Source organism: Uloborus diversus, chromosome 1 (assembly GCF_026930045.1).
Source record: "Uloborus diversus isolate 005 chromosome 1, Udiv.v.3.1, whole genome shotgun sequence".
Taxonomy (NCBI): Eukaryota; Metazoa; Arthropoda; class Arachnida; order Araneae; family Uloboridae; genus Uloborus; species Uloborus diversus.
The window spans coordinates 219,240,249-219,254,973 of NC_072731.1; the positions used below are offsets into that span (position 1 = coordinate 219,240,249).

At 32.8% G+C, this 14,725-nt stretch overlaps 1 protein-coding gene across 1 annotated transcript in view; it reads left to right on the plus strand.

The window, feature by feature from the left end:
- LOC129218806 (sec1 family domain-containing protein 1-like) overlaps nucleotides 1–14,201 on the plus strand; it is a 56,293-nt gene extending 42,092 nt beyond the window's left edge. The window contains exons 7-12 of the mRNA XM_054853130.1: nucleotides 2,972–3,105; nucleotides 5,388–5,478; nucleotides 6,266–6,345; nucleotides 7,268–7,349; nucleotides 7,430–7,489; nucleotides 14,166–14,201. Coding sequence (XP_054709105.1) covers nucleotides 2,972–3,105; nucleotides 5,388–5,478; nucleotides 6,266–6,345; nucleotides 7,268–7,349; nucleotides 7,430–7,489; nucleotides 14,166–14,201 — 483 coding nt within the window. The remainder of the gene's footprint in view (nucleotides 1–2,971; nucleotides 3,106–5,387; nucleotides 5,479–6,265; nucleotides 6,346–7,267; nucleotides 7,350–7,429; nucleotides 7,490–14,165) is intronic.
- The last annotated feature ends 524 nt before the right edge of the window (nucleotides 14,202–14,725 follow it).

Genomic DNA, 14,725 nt, shown 5'->3' on the forward strand with positions numbered 1-14,725 from the left:
GGAACCTGTATACCGAATTTCATAAAAATCTGTTACCATGCGGCCACCACTTTTTTGTGAATTTTGCTGATTTCGCATGGAATGACCCATATCTGTATATATAAAGTAGCTTGTCCTGACTGACAATCAACGCGCAGTCAAATCTACTGAGGCGAGGAAACTGAAATTTGGAACGTTGGTCAATTTTATAACGTTAGCGCGTGCTAAGAAAGAATTTTTTGAAATTTAGATTTTAAGGGGTTAAACGGGATGGGGAATGTTCTGCACTCATATGCAAAATTCTCAAGAACGGGCTGAGTTCAGGGTCCTGAACCTGAGTTCAGGGTCGAACTAGGTATTAAAAAATTCGAAATTTTACGAGGGTTACGAATATTCCATCCTCATCCAGGTAGGATGCTAATTGATGGAGACATTAATTAAAAACTCAATTTTATGTCCACTTAAACATACGTCTATACCAAAAAATGGTCCGATTTTTTTGGTTTTTGTACCGTTGGAAACCCTGTAAAAAATAATCATTTCAAAAATATCCACAAGGACTAGAACCGCGGACATCAAAAAATAACCAAAAAAAATTATAAGCGTTTGAAGTAAAAATTAATTTATTTCAAAAAGAAATTTCTTCCTCCATTTTTTTGCGCGAGATTAATTTTAGCTTGTAGAAAAACTGAACAATATTATTTGTTGCCATTTCTTGCTTGAGTACAGCAAAGTAAAATTTCTTGCAATTGGTTTTTAATGCATTGGGGCTTTGTCCGTAGTAGGGCATTTAAAATATATTCCCTTTTGATTAGTTTTTGCAAGGCAATGTTTTCATGTACCATTTTAATGGATGCGTAGTCTTTAAAAAAAATCTGACTCTTACAGGTTTTGTTTATGTTATTTTAAAGGGTGAACGATATGTTTTGTTTTAATGGCGATACTGAGGAATATTTCTCTTATTTGAAAGGTGTTTTTTATGCTCTTAGACCCATTCTGATGAATATTTTCGAAACTATTTCAGACGAGGATTTTAAAGAGCCGTCTACTCTCTTTGAAAACTGTTACCTTTATTATATCAGAGACACATTTTCTTTCGTTATAGGTACTTTACGGCACATTATTAATCTTGGCGATTGTTTTTGTTTAGCTTATTGTTAGCATGTTTGATTATACCTATACATAGAAACTATTTATTTGGCGAAACCATGCATTATTTTGTCACTGTGCTTTTTTTTTCTTGAACAAAAAACAAGGATTGAAACAAAACTAATAAAATGAAATGTAATTTTCTAATAAATTAAACCAAGCCATTTAAAGTAAAAAGTCCGCCAAATGAAAAATCCCAGTAATTCGGAAAATAGACTTTAAATGATCCATTAACATGTAAAATTATTTGCTAAATGATTAAATTGAGTCATAAATAAAAGCGAACGTTCCATTAAAATAGAAATTAGAAAAGACGGAGTTGACATGACGACGATGTAAGCATATTTTTCAAATTTTCTTACATTTTACGGGGTACGGGATACAAGATTTCCATTTCGTAGTAGATGTACTATGTTTTTTAATTATGTTGTTTTTCTGCTGGGTAATTTTCGTTTAAACATTTTCGTTAAAAACATTGGATCGCTAATCGGTCGGAGTTCGCTTCGCTCGCTAATTGGATGGGTTACTGTAGCTCGGTTGGTTGGCAAGTTTGGTGATAAGCAATAGAATTGCAGGATTTTGTTACAATTTAAAAGCTACTGTTAATGTAATTTTGACAAATATTTTGTTTTTTTGGCAAACATTAAAATTGCAAATAATTGTTTTCAGCTATAATTTGCAATTTTCTCTAAAGGCTCTAAAGGTATCTCTAAAGGATCTTTGCACATTTTAGTAAAATAAATTGATTATTTTACATCAGAGGGGGGGGGGATTCCTTTTAATCATGGAACTTTTTTTCTTTGATCATGCTGCTAATTGATCAGAGTTTGCATCACTTACTAATCGGTTGGGTTATGGCAGCGGGGTCACTTGGCGAGTTTGGCGATAAACATAGATTTGAGGAATTTTTTACTTTTAAAAGCTACTGGTAATGTAATTTGACGCCTTTTTCGTTCATTTTGCGAAACTTTTTTAATCGCAAAAAAAAAATCTGGTATCGCGGTCGTTTGGCAAGTTAGGCATAACAATAGTTGGGAAATTATTTTAAGTTTTAAAGCAACTGTAAATGTGATTCAATGTTTTGGTGAATTGTTTTGAATTCCAAAGAAACCTTTGTTTGTTTTTAACCGAATGAAATACAACTTTTTTCTGACGACAATTTTCAAATGTTCCTCAGGATTTTTTTTTCTTTTTTCGTTAGACAGATTGGATAGCTAATCAATCGGAGTTCGCTTTGCTCACTAAGAGCTGTGTTACAGTAGCGTAGTTGCTTGCCGAGTTTGACAACAAACAATAGAGTTGCGCAATTATTTTACATTTGAAAGATACTATTTGATGTCTGTTTTGGTTATTCGTTGAAACATTTCAAATTGCTGATAAAAAGCGCATCATTCGCTAAAGAGCAGGGTTATGTTAGCGTGGAACCTTGGCGCGTTAAGCGATGAACTATACAGTTGGACGATTATTTTCCGTTTTAAGGCTTCTGTAAATCTTTTTAAATGTTTTGTCAAATTGTTTTAAATTCCAAAAAGAGTTTAAAATGTTTTTTTGAAAAATGATTATTTTACAAAGGAGGGGGGGGGGTCTTGGATTTTTTTACTCAACGGAATTCCTTTAAATTCTTAGCACGGGCATCGCCGGTGGGTACTGCTAGTATACCTATAAAAAACAATCTTATGTATTTGATCTTGTAACTTTATCATATGTGCTGAGAAATGCTTTGAAATTTTAAAATGTTGGAAATGTTTAATTATTTACTGAATTCAGCATCTGAGTTTGATTGAACTGATATTTATTGATTACTGACTTTAATTGATTTGATATTTGTTCTCCATTTACGTAGGATCTTCAGTTAAATCGAGTAACTATTGAGGAAACAACTGAGAAAACTAGTCACTTAGGTGCAAGACCTAGGAAAAAAACCAAGACATTTGATTTAAACCCCTCTGATAAATTCTGGATGCAATATAAAGGAAGGTAAAACCATATACATTTCATATACACATGATTACATGCAGGGTTTGAAATAGGGTTCAATTTCTAGGGGGGAATGTCCCCTTTTACTTCAGATTCCAGGGGGGGATTTTTGGAATCTGGGGGAGAATTTTTATAAGTTCTGAAAATTTGTTTAGAATTTTTTTATAATTCATTTTTATTTAATTTTTCTATTTATTCATTTTTAAATTATAATTTTTTAGTGTAACATCAACCCCATTTTTCAAATAATTATTCAGTAATTTTGCAATTTTATTTTATTATTTCATTTTTAATAAAATATTTTACAACTAAGTAACATACACATACACTCAATTATTTTTTTTTAAATAGACCATTTTCTGGATCTAATTTTCCAAATAATGTTTGGTCCTCATTGTTTAGAACTATATTTCTACTGCACAAAGACTTTTTTTCTGACGATCAAAAAGTTAAAGTAAAAAATTGCCTATTCCTTTCGAAAAAGGAATGTCGTTTCCAACAGCTTTCGAATCGCATTTCGACCGGTGGATCGGAATCGGTTGATGTCGACGGATCAGAATTGGTTAATGTCGGCGGATCGGAATCGCTTGATGCCGGAGGATTGGAATCGCTTGACGTCGGTGGATCCGAATCGGTTAATGTCAGCGGATCGGAATCGGTTAATGTCGGAGGATCGGAATCGCTTGATGTCGGTGGATCGGAATTCGTCAATGTAACATGCATTGCTTTGAATTGACAGACGCTTTATGAATTTTTTTCCATCTTTCCAAAATAAAAATGGATTTTGAAATTTTTTTTATCTTCTCCGCTTTCCCAGTAGGAGGTTCACTATTGAGTTTAAGAATTTACGGGGGAGGGGGGGGGGAATCCCGCACAGACCTTTGGATTGCGCGGGATTTACCGATTTTGTGCGCGTTTCGCTCAATCCCGCACTCTATTTCAAATCCTGATTACATGTATATATATTAAAAACGTATTAATAGAAAAAGATTAGAGTACCATAAACCAGAAACCAGAATCCCAAGGATGTGCAAAGCAAGCAAACAAACCAGGTAAATATAAACATCAATAGAACAATAAACAAACAAAGTTACAACACAGATAAATGACAGAGATGAAGCCAGTACTCTTCAGCAGTGAAAACTTCATCCTATGGTCGAAAGACCAAAAATTTTAATACTAAAACTAAGAATAGGATGTCCAATTCCAAAAAAGTCAACATTCATGAATACATTGGGCAAAAACTCCACACGTGAAAAATGAATGCAGATTTTTGGAATTAGGACCTAAAACTAAGCACTGGGGTTTCGTCTCGGACATTAGAAGCCAAGACTATCAATAATGTCCCTCCACCGTACCGCCAGCAAAAATCAAAAGACTTACCTATGTAGGACGAAACCCCAGTGCTTAGTTTTAGGTCCTAATTCTAAAAATCTGCATTCATTTTTCACATGTGGTGCTTTTGCCCAATGTATTCATGAATGTTGACTTTTTCGGAATTGGACATCCTATTCTTAGTTTTAGTATTAAAATTTTTGGTCTTTCGACCATAGGATGAAGTTTGCACTGCTGAAGAGTACTGACTTCATCTCTGTCATTTATCTGTGTTGTAACCTTGTCTGTTTATTGTTCTATTGATATATATATATATATATATATATATATATATATATATATATATATATATATATATATATATATATATATATATATATATATTCGTTTAATGCCGGAATGCCGTTTTGGTACTGCTTTCTGGAAAAATTAATTCCTTTTTCACATTAAATTAATTAGCATTCTGGTACTGAGCAACTTAAAAACTCACTCCTAATATATTTATTTATTTATTTGTTTGTTAAACTTAGTTTTGTATGAGAGTGATTATTAGTATTTTATAAATTACTTTAAACATCAACATGCATGGAGAAACTTAACATGCTTCTGAAATTTGTTAAATTGTGCCAAATTCCAATAAAATGCGGATAGAATTCAAGTGTTTAAGAACTGAACTTTTTGTTAATCACCTAGAAAGTACTTAAAGTTAAACCTAATTATTACTATTAGGTTTAGTAATGGTATTCAAGCAAAATTTGGCATGCACAATTGGCATGAAATATTAACCATGATGGTTCTCTTTAATTGAGAAAAAAGGCATGTGGTTGACCTAAATTTTAGTGGTCTTACTTTAAGTTAATACTCAAAAAGCAGTTGTTTAAGAATGTTGCTGTTAATGCATATATGTTATTTAAAAAACTATTTGATGCTTTTATTGTTTCTTTTAGTCCTTTTCCCATTGTTGCTGAGGCTGTTCAAGAAGAGCTAGATTCATATAGATCATCTGAAGAAGAAGTGAAAAGATTAAAAGCAGCTATGGTAACCATTATATATATATATATATATATATATATATATATATATATATATATATATATATATATATATATATATAATTATAATTATAAAAGAACACTAATTGCATCAAATAAATATTTTAAACTTTGAGCTATTCAGATCATTATTATACTTCAGTCATTTGGATAATTGTATATTGCATTTATATGTTGTATTGCATTAAGGTGTTAAAATAATCTATTACAGTTTTACCGCATACTGCAGAACATAAATTAATCAGCACAGGGATACCCATTCCCCTCGAGCAATAGGGCACCCCCCTCAAGTATCACAAAGCCCTTCCCCCCCACACACACAAAAAAAAAACATGAAGATTTCAATGGCACAGCCTGGGCCATGACGCCCCACTTGGGTACTCCTGAATCAGCAATGCATTTACTAACCACATTTTTTCCACACCATACATCAAACTTACTGCTTGAACCAAGAACTATTGCTTTTCGATCAAGTGTTCTGTAAGTTTGTTTTCTTTCAAACAACTTTGTCACGATTGCAGCAGCAGACAATTGATAATTTTTACTGAAGGAAACGTCACTGAGAATATACTTTTTAATTGATATCACTGCTAATTGAAGCCTTAGAAAAACAAACATGATGTCTAAAAAATTACAAATCTATTAATACCTGGTTGGATTGTTAGTTCTCTGGCATTTGGGAAAAGTTAGACATACATAAATATATAGAAACATCTAGTTTTTAGTAGTATAATATTCAGTATTTCATAATGAATACAAATTCCTTCTTTCAGGGTTTAGATGCTGATAGCTCTAATGATGAAATAATTAATTCTGTGACTGATAATACTGCTAAATTAACATCTGCTGTGAGGTAAGTCAGCTAGAATTTTAATAAATGCCAGCAGAAATCAAATAAATTCAGGTTCCTATTAAGCAAAATTCAACCTTTTCTGTGGAGAAATTAATGTGTTGCAGCAATAAAATTTCTATTTAAAAATTCATCCTTGTTTGAAAATGCTAATAAATATTATGTTAAAATCTTGAATCTACAAAAAGTCCTTCTTTTCTTTGAAAAACATAAATAAAGTAAAAATTTGCAATGAAAAATGTTTACAAGCTTAAAAATCAAGAATGGAGGAAAGGACAGCATTTATGTTGCAGTACTTTACTACATTGCACTTGTAAAGAATGCTGATCCAGCATTAATTATATTGTGTTTCGCCTGTGTTTTCTACACTTCCAATTGGAAAATACCACTTTCCCAACCCAATCAATTCTGAAACAGAGTGTAGAAAAGTAGATTTTGCTCTAAAGGCATATATATGCACATGCAATCTCAAAAGTTTTATCTTTTATATGAACTGCACTGTAAAAATAAAAATTAAAAAACTGCAGTGCTACTAGAAAACCTCTTGGAAATCGGGATCCCATAAGCTTTTCCAGTAGCGACACAGCTTCATCTTAGATAAAATTTTGAGACTTAAGGAGAAACTATTGTCACTTTAAACTTTTATAGAAGTCCAGGTTGCTAGAAATTTTCTAGTAGTACTGCAGTTTTTTGTCATTGTATAGGCTCCCGTAACAACAAGCTGACCTGCCAAGCAATTCATATCTATAATTTTACTGTTGTTAATATTGTATATTGTCTTATAATGTATAGATATGTTTAATTCTGAAAAATAGAGCACAGGTATATTCTGTGCAGGTTCAGTTAGTATAATTGAGAGTGCTTTAGAAATATGATTTTATAGCTGTTATGCACCTTCACTTTTAATTCTTTTTCACATTCTTAGTTCTCTTCCTGAACTTCTTGAAAAAAAGAGAATAATTGATATGCATATGACTATTGCTACAGCAATTTTAGATCATATTAAGGTAAAATATCTTGCTTTTTTTTTTTTTTTTTGTTCACAAAAGCTCTAGACTGTTTTATGAATTTATGTTGTCTCTCTCAGAGTCGCAAATTAGATGTATACTTTGAAATTGAAGAAAAAATCATGGGCAAAGCAACATTGGTAAGTCACTTTTCATCATAAAGTAAATTAAAAGTTAAGAATCCTCTTTTTTTTTTCAATTCGAATCTCTTATAGTATACATCCAGGGTGCCAAACCTTTTTTGCTCAAGGGCCACATTGTAAGTTTTTAGAGGCAAGACAGGCCAACAATCCAACCATAGGCGGTCTTAGGACCGAGTTCCTGGGGGGTCAGGATTTTTTTTGGAGCAACATTTTTAATTGCCCTCCCCCCCCCCCCTTTCCCACGTTTCTGTCTATTTTCTGTGATGCATAAGGCTATTCTTTACTTTTTTATGTGTTGTTTTCATTACTGTGTGTAATCATGCTGTCCTTTTTGAATTGACCTTAAAAGAGAGGGGGCTGGTATTAATAGAGTGACGCAGGGCTCCCTTTTAAGTGGGATATAGAATCTCTAATTTTAGGGGGCCGGGGGGTTACTCCCCCGGAGGAAATTATATAAAAAGGATATAAAATTCTGCATTTTTATGTCTTATAAGGGTTAATTGGAAATAATAGGCAAATATATTTTTTTAAGTTTTATGCTTTAAAAGTGCTTTGTGATGCAAGTTAATACTTAAAAAGAAATGGTGCACAGATTTAGAGAATAGGTATCAAGAGAGTAACATACTACCCATTTGAACAATTCTTAATTTATACATTTGATAAGAAATAAAATTAAAGCACACTTTGCTTAGGAGTTTCAAAGACTTGTCTAATTATTTTCAAGGTTTGGTTGGTTAGATTGGATTTTTGGCTCAAGAGCCTTGATAGGCTATACTGCGCCAATTCTTTTCAGGGATTTTCGAACCTATCGATAATTTGCACTTTCCAGTCTCTGAAATTGAGTAGTAGATTATACAGTTGTACAGTATTGTTCTTTGTAAGAAACGGCTATTTTAAGTTTAAAAGAAAAAATAATTTTTTTTTTTAATTTCTCATCACAACTTTTTTAAAATTATAAGTAGTACAGAAAATGAAAAGGAATAGGGGTAGTGTATCATTTTTTCCCCGGGCTAAACAGATTAACAATATGCAGTAAAAGTCAGATTAAAGCAATCAGTACAAAAGAATTTCCAAAATTCTGCATTCGGGAATAAATAAATAGCAAGATGTGAAGTATGTGAGTCACAAAAATTTATTTCAAATAATATGTTACAAACGCGAGAATCATAATTTTTACATTTTTGATGCAGGATGTAGCAAGGAGCTGAATTTGACACATATTGGCATTCCTCCCCCTACAATTTGTTAGAAATTTTAAAATTTAAGGTTTGTAGCCACACATTTCCAAATATTCAAGGTTTTCAAGTACTTGAAAATGAAATTAGTTTTTCAAGCACTTTCCATTTTTTAAAGGAACGAATCACAATTTTTTGGGAGTTAGGGGACCACTTCAAAGCAGGGGTCCTAAGTTATAGCTTGTTTATCTTATAGGCAAATATGGCCCTGCATGTAATTCACTCTTACATGCAGATTTTTGTTTGATTTTTTGTAACTGTAACAAAAATTCGTCAGTTTTTACGGTTAAAGGATTTTTAAGATTTTACCAATCACTGTAAGGTTTTTATCAAATTTCAGCAAATTTTTCCAAAACTTTTGATGACTGAATTACTCAGATTTCAATAATGACAATAAATGTCTCATTTAAACTTAGATGATTATGACTTAATTTAATTTCTAAAAAGGATTTAGAAAGTAAGGAAAATAGTACTTTCCCTCTAAGTAAAAAGATTCAATTAATCAGAACGTTCAGATAACGAAAGTTTATTCACTTTGCGATAGTATTTACTTTTCTTTCTCAAAAAAAAAAAAAAAGCTGAAAATTTTCGAAGCGCATGAAGTACAGTTCTAACTATTAGTTTCATATATACAAATTTTTTTCTTTAAAAAATAAAGAAAACACAGTTATAAAAACATTTCATCAGGTAATAATGCGATCTTAAAAGAGTTGTGCAAAACTTTCATGCCGGAACTATATCTCCATCACTTTTTCTTTTATTCAGACGTTTTCCTTACAATGTATGATTTTGGAAAATCAGAAATTTAGTTTTGAACTGCTAGGGATTGAAATTCCTATTTTTTTCACCTAAAAAATCAACGCATTGTTTACTGTGATTTAACGTTCTGTTTGTTCAATGGTTGGACAAATTTTCCAGTTTTTTGTTTCATTGTTACATACATTCGTTGAGTAAGGTGTTAACTGTTACATTTGATAGTATTTTGCTGTACAAAAACCTTTTAGCTATGTACTTCTCTTGCAATAGCATACATTTCAAATCAGCCAATTTCATTTGAACATGTGAATCCAGAAGGTTCTTCAAAATCTTTCGTCTGTAACAACCCAAAATATCTAGTTTTTGAAATGACGCAAATTAAAAATAAACATTCTGAAAAGAGAGAAAACACATCGTAACGAGTAGATCGTTCTGTTAGCGCAAATTGGGGAGGGAGGAGGGAGGGTCCCAAACGTCAATTATTATAAGTGTTGCAGCTTGAATGCATAGCTCGTTTAGCCTATTTTCATTAGATATTTTCATTCATATACTTGCCCTAAAGGTTTTCAGTCCAAAATAGTTAATTTAGACTAATTTTCAGTATCCCAGTGACAGCTGTACTATTTGTATTTAATGTTCGGTTTTTCTCTTTTTCTTTTCTCCCTTCATAAAAGGACATTCGCTATTCTCTTCATTTTAATTGAACTATTCAAAAAAGAAAAAAATCATGATTTTTTTTGTTATAAGATTTTGGAAGATAAGTTGTTACCAGGGGCGGCAAATAGGGGGGTCAAGAGGGGGCGGTTGCACCCCCAAATTTTTCACTAAGAATAATAAAAAAAAGGGTAAATTCAATTTAGATAACTTAGAAAATCATTTGCCTGCAATTTCAGAACAGAAAAAACTGATTGAGAATAATGGTTTGCCTTAACTAAAGAAGTAATCTTTTCATATGGATTAAATATTTAAAAATTGTGTAATCTATGTTATGATGGTGCATCTTGTATGAGATGTCCGTACAGTGTTGAGACTGCGCAATTTTGACACGTAAACTCCATATCATTTTACGTAAATTTAATGCTCATATTATAACTTAATGTTTAGCTAGCAAGTGTTCATTGTTTCCCTGTACTTGAAACACATTTTAGCAACTCGATATATTATATTCTTTCATAGAAACTTTTTGAAAAGATATGCTCTTTTTAAAAAACTTCCCACATCAAAAGATACTTTCGCATCAACAAATATATCTTCAGGCTCTTTACTTGACAATCTCTGAGTGACACAAATGGTATTCAAGAGTTAAACCTATAAAAGCTCCCTGGAAGAATTACTGGAAAGTGATCTTCTCAATTATAGAAAATCTAATGTTATTTTAATATGTATGACTTTGTTTGAATTTTTGTTTACTTTATTTCCTGCAGAGCGTTTTGTGTACAATGCTACACTCTATCATAAAAATTTCAATATCAATTATTGGATTGATAATTGAAACTCTGTAATTTTCGCACTAATGCATACTTGAACCAAGTGTGGAACTTTGTGACAGAACTTTTTATAACAGTTTTTATTGTATGCCAATGTAGAAGAGGTGACAAAACCAATATGAAGTTGCAGTCAAATTATTAAATTAATATTTTGAATAAAATAATCAATTTCTCAAGAAATTGAGGCAGGATTTAATGAGATACATTTCTCTTTGGTCTTAAATTCAATATTTTGTAAGTTGGTTATAGAAAACGAAAATGAAAATATTACACTTATACACTAGCGCAGCCAGAAATTCCTTCTGGAGGTTTTTTTTTTTTAATCAAAAATATCTTCTGGAGGGTTTTTTTTTTTGGTGAAAAATACTTTTTGGAGTGGTTCTTTTGATCAAAAATACCTTCTGGAGGGTATTTTGGTAGGTATATTTTTTGGTTTTTTGTAGGTATATTTTCTGGAGGGATTTTTTTTTGGATGAAAAATACGTTCTGAAGGGGATTTTTTTAAAAATCAAACAGCCCTTTCATATGCACAAACAGCTGCATTAGAATTTGCGTTTATGTTAAAACCAATGTCTCTGGGGGGGTGTTTTCACCCCCCCTCGCTGCGTCACAACACTTACAAGAAAAATTCATAGCATGAGGGAAGAGTAATTGTTTTGTGAATTACGACTATACTTTTTAATGACGCAAAATAAATACTAGCCCATTTTAAAAAGCTTTCTTGGTTATTTCAAAGAAAAATATGAAGGAAGTGTGTTTTTTAACATAACTTTCTTGCTTCCATTGTTTTTGGTCTATTTCAATCTGGTCAGTCATTTTAAAGATGACTTTTGTGTCTCAGGAGGTTAGAGAATTACTTTTGAAGAGAAATGTGGCAAGCAAGACCTTCATCTTTAGCTATACTGGAAATAAAGCAAAACACTATTGAATAAATATAGTTCCAAAATTTTCTGTTCTTCCTGACCCCAAGAATATCAGACTAAAACTTTACTAAAAAATAAAAACTAGTACCGAAATATTTTGCGAGATAACTTGTCACAAAATAAATTTGAAGCTTTGTTCGCAAATATTTTAATTGTTCATAACAAGCCTAATTATTCTTAACATTAAAACCATTTTATTATTCCTTCGTTAACCAATATTTATTTTATACCGTACTGAGGAAATTCATGCTCAAGAAACTCGACCCCCCAAACGAAATGCTGAAATGCCGCCCCTGGTTGTTACTATATAAACTCCTCCCAAAACTGGGGGGCATTGCCCCCTTTGCCATCCCTATAAGTCCACCCATGCTCTTCTAAACTATTCAAAAACGAAAAAATGATTTTTTTTTTAATTTTTGGAAAATGTTGTTACTACATAAAGTCCTCCCAAAACTGGGGGGGGCATTGCCCCCCCCATGAATCCAACACTATTTCAGTTCAGAGTATTTAGCTCCCCCCCCCCCTCCCCCAAGAATTTTATTAATTTGAATAAGCCAAAGGGCAGAGATGAGGAGATCGAGCGATATACCTCGGAAATTTTTCAAAATGCAAGTCTTAAAAACGCAGTTTTAGTCAATTTTCGGTGATAGTCCGGGAGCAAATGGTTTCCCGTGCGATTTTTGTGATACAATTATAGCAGTTAGTTTTTCTGAAAGGTATTTGCATGAGGAAAACGAATTCAGATGTTGCCACCCCCCAAAATGGTGCAGGGGGGCTGGGGGGCAGCTATAACTGCCGTGGGGGGCAAGTGATTTCCCGTTCAATTTTTGTGATACAATTGTGTGACTTAGCTTTTCTGAAAGGTATTGGTACGAGAAAACCAAATTTCAATAATGCCAACCCCGAAAATGGTTCAGGGGGGCAGGGGGCGGCTATAACTACATTTGGGGGGGGCAAGCTGTTTCCCGTTCAATTTTTGTGATACAATTATGGGAGTTAGTTTTTCTGAAAGGTATTGACACGAGGAAACCGAATTTGGATGATGCTACCCCCGTAAATGCTGCAGGGGGGCGGAGGGGGGAAGGGATTATAACTGCATTTGGGGGGCAAGCTGTTTCCCGTTCAAATTTTATGATATAATTATGCGAGTTAGTTCTCCTGAAACGTATTGGCACGAGGAAACCGAATTTAGATGCTGCTAACTCCGAAATTGGTGCTGGGGGGCAGGGGGGCGGTTATAACTGCGTTGGGGGCATGTAATTTTTCGTTTAATTTTTGTGATACAATTATGGGAGTTAGTTTTTCTGAAAGGTATTGTCACGAGGAAAACAAATTTGGATGTTGTCAACCCCGAAAATGGGGCGGGGGGCGGTTATAAATGTGCAGGGGGGCAAGAGGTATTCTGTTCAATTTTTGTGATGCAATCATGGGAGTTGGTTCTGCTGAAAGGTATTGGCACGAGGAAAACGAATTTGGATGTTGCTATCCCCTAAAATGCTGATGGGGGGCAGGGGGGGGGGTATTACTGCAAACATAACACACTTATATATTCAAAATTTCTCGGTTTACAACAAGTTTTCAAAGTTTAATATGCTTAAATCCACTAATAACAACATTAAATGCAAAAAACTCCGAATTAAATTGCTGACACGTGTTTCGAAGCTATTAAGAGCTCCTTTTTCATTGTAAAAGATGTGAGTTTATGAATGAAAATTCATCCGACTAAAGACGATCTTTCCATTGATAATGGGTTCCTGGTAACAAAGTTTATCATTTCAGTAAAAAATATTAGGAGGAAGGGGGGGTCCCCCCCAAATTTTTGTACAGGTGTTTCTTTCGGTTTCAGAATATAAAGAGTATTTTTGAACAAAACACAACATTTATTGAAACCGTGACTTTTGTTTTATTATGCCAACATTATAAATTTTAGGTAAAATAACAGAAAAACTTCATTTTTTCCGTAACAATCATGTGCTGCCAAAATATTTAAATCGAAACAAGAATGTAGAATTATATTTACAGAGATCAACACATAGACACTCATTTGGTAACGTTTGAAATAAAAGATACATTTTAAATTAACCATTAAAATAAGTTTTTTTATACACAAAACCATTTCAGGAGAATATTCGATCTTTCTTTTTTTTTTTTTTTTACTATGCCAACATCATAAATTTATGGTAAAAGATCAGAAAATCAACATACTTTCTGGTACAATCATGTGCAACCAAAAGAGTTAAACAAAAACAATATTATGGAATTATATTTGCAGATATCAACGCATAGGTACTTAATTAACAATGTTTGAAAGAAAATATGCATTTAGATTAACCATTAAAATAAAATTTTTACATGCTTAACCATTTCATAAAAATATAGCTATCAAGAATTTTGAACAAAAAGTAAGCAATATATAAGTAAGCAATATATAAGTAAGCAATATATAAGTAAGCAATACTAATGAATAACAGCAATTAAAAATCCGTATCACTGTCAGATTCATCGGAACTGCTTCCCCCTTTCCAGTTAAAACAGTAATTTGCATCATCCAGATCTAAACATTCGCACATGTCCGTGCATGGAAATCCACTGCGCCTGCATTTGCATAAAAGTGTGGAGCATTTACTTTTTTTGCATGAGCATTTTACCAGTTCTAAAATCGCCTGTGGGGCAGGTTCCATGTTTGTCATCTGGGGAACAAATCTGTTGTCGTGCTTTTCCCAACCATAACCAGCATCTGGCTGTGGAATGTTTGGGCACGCAATAACATCATTTTGCCAAATCATAGCTTGATAGTGTGCTCTCATAATAGCATAGCGAAGAGCTGATTGT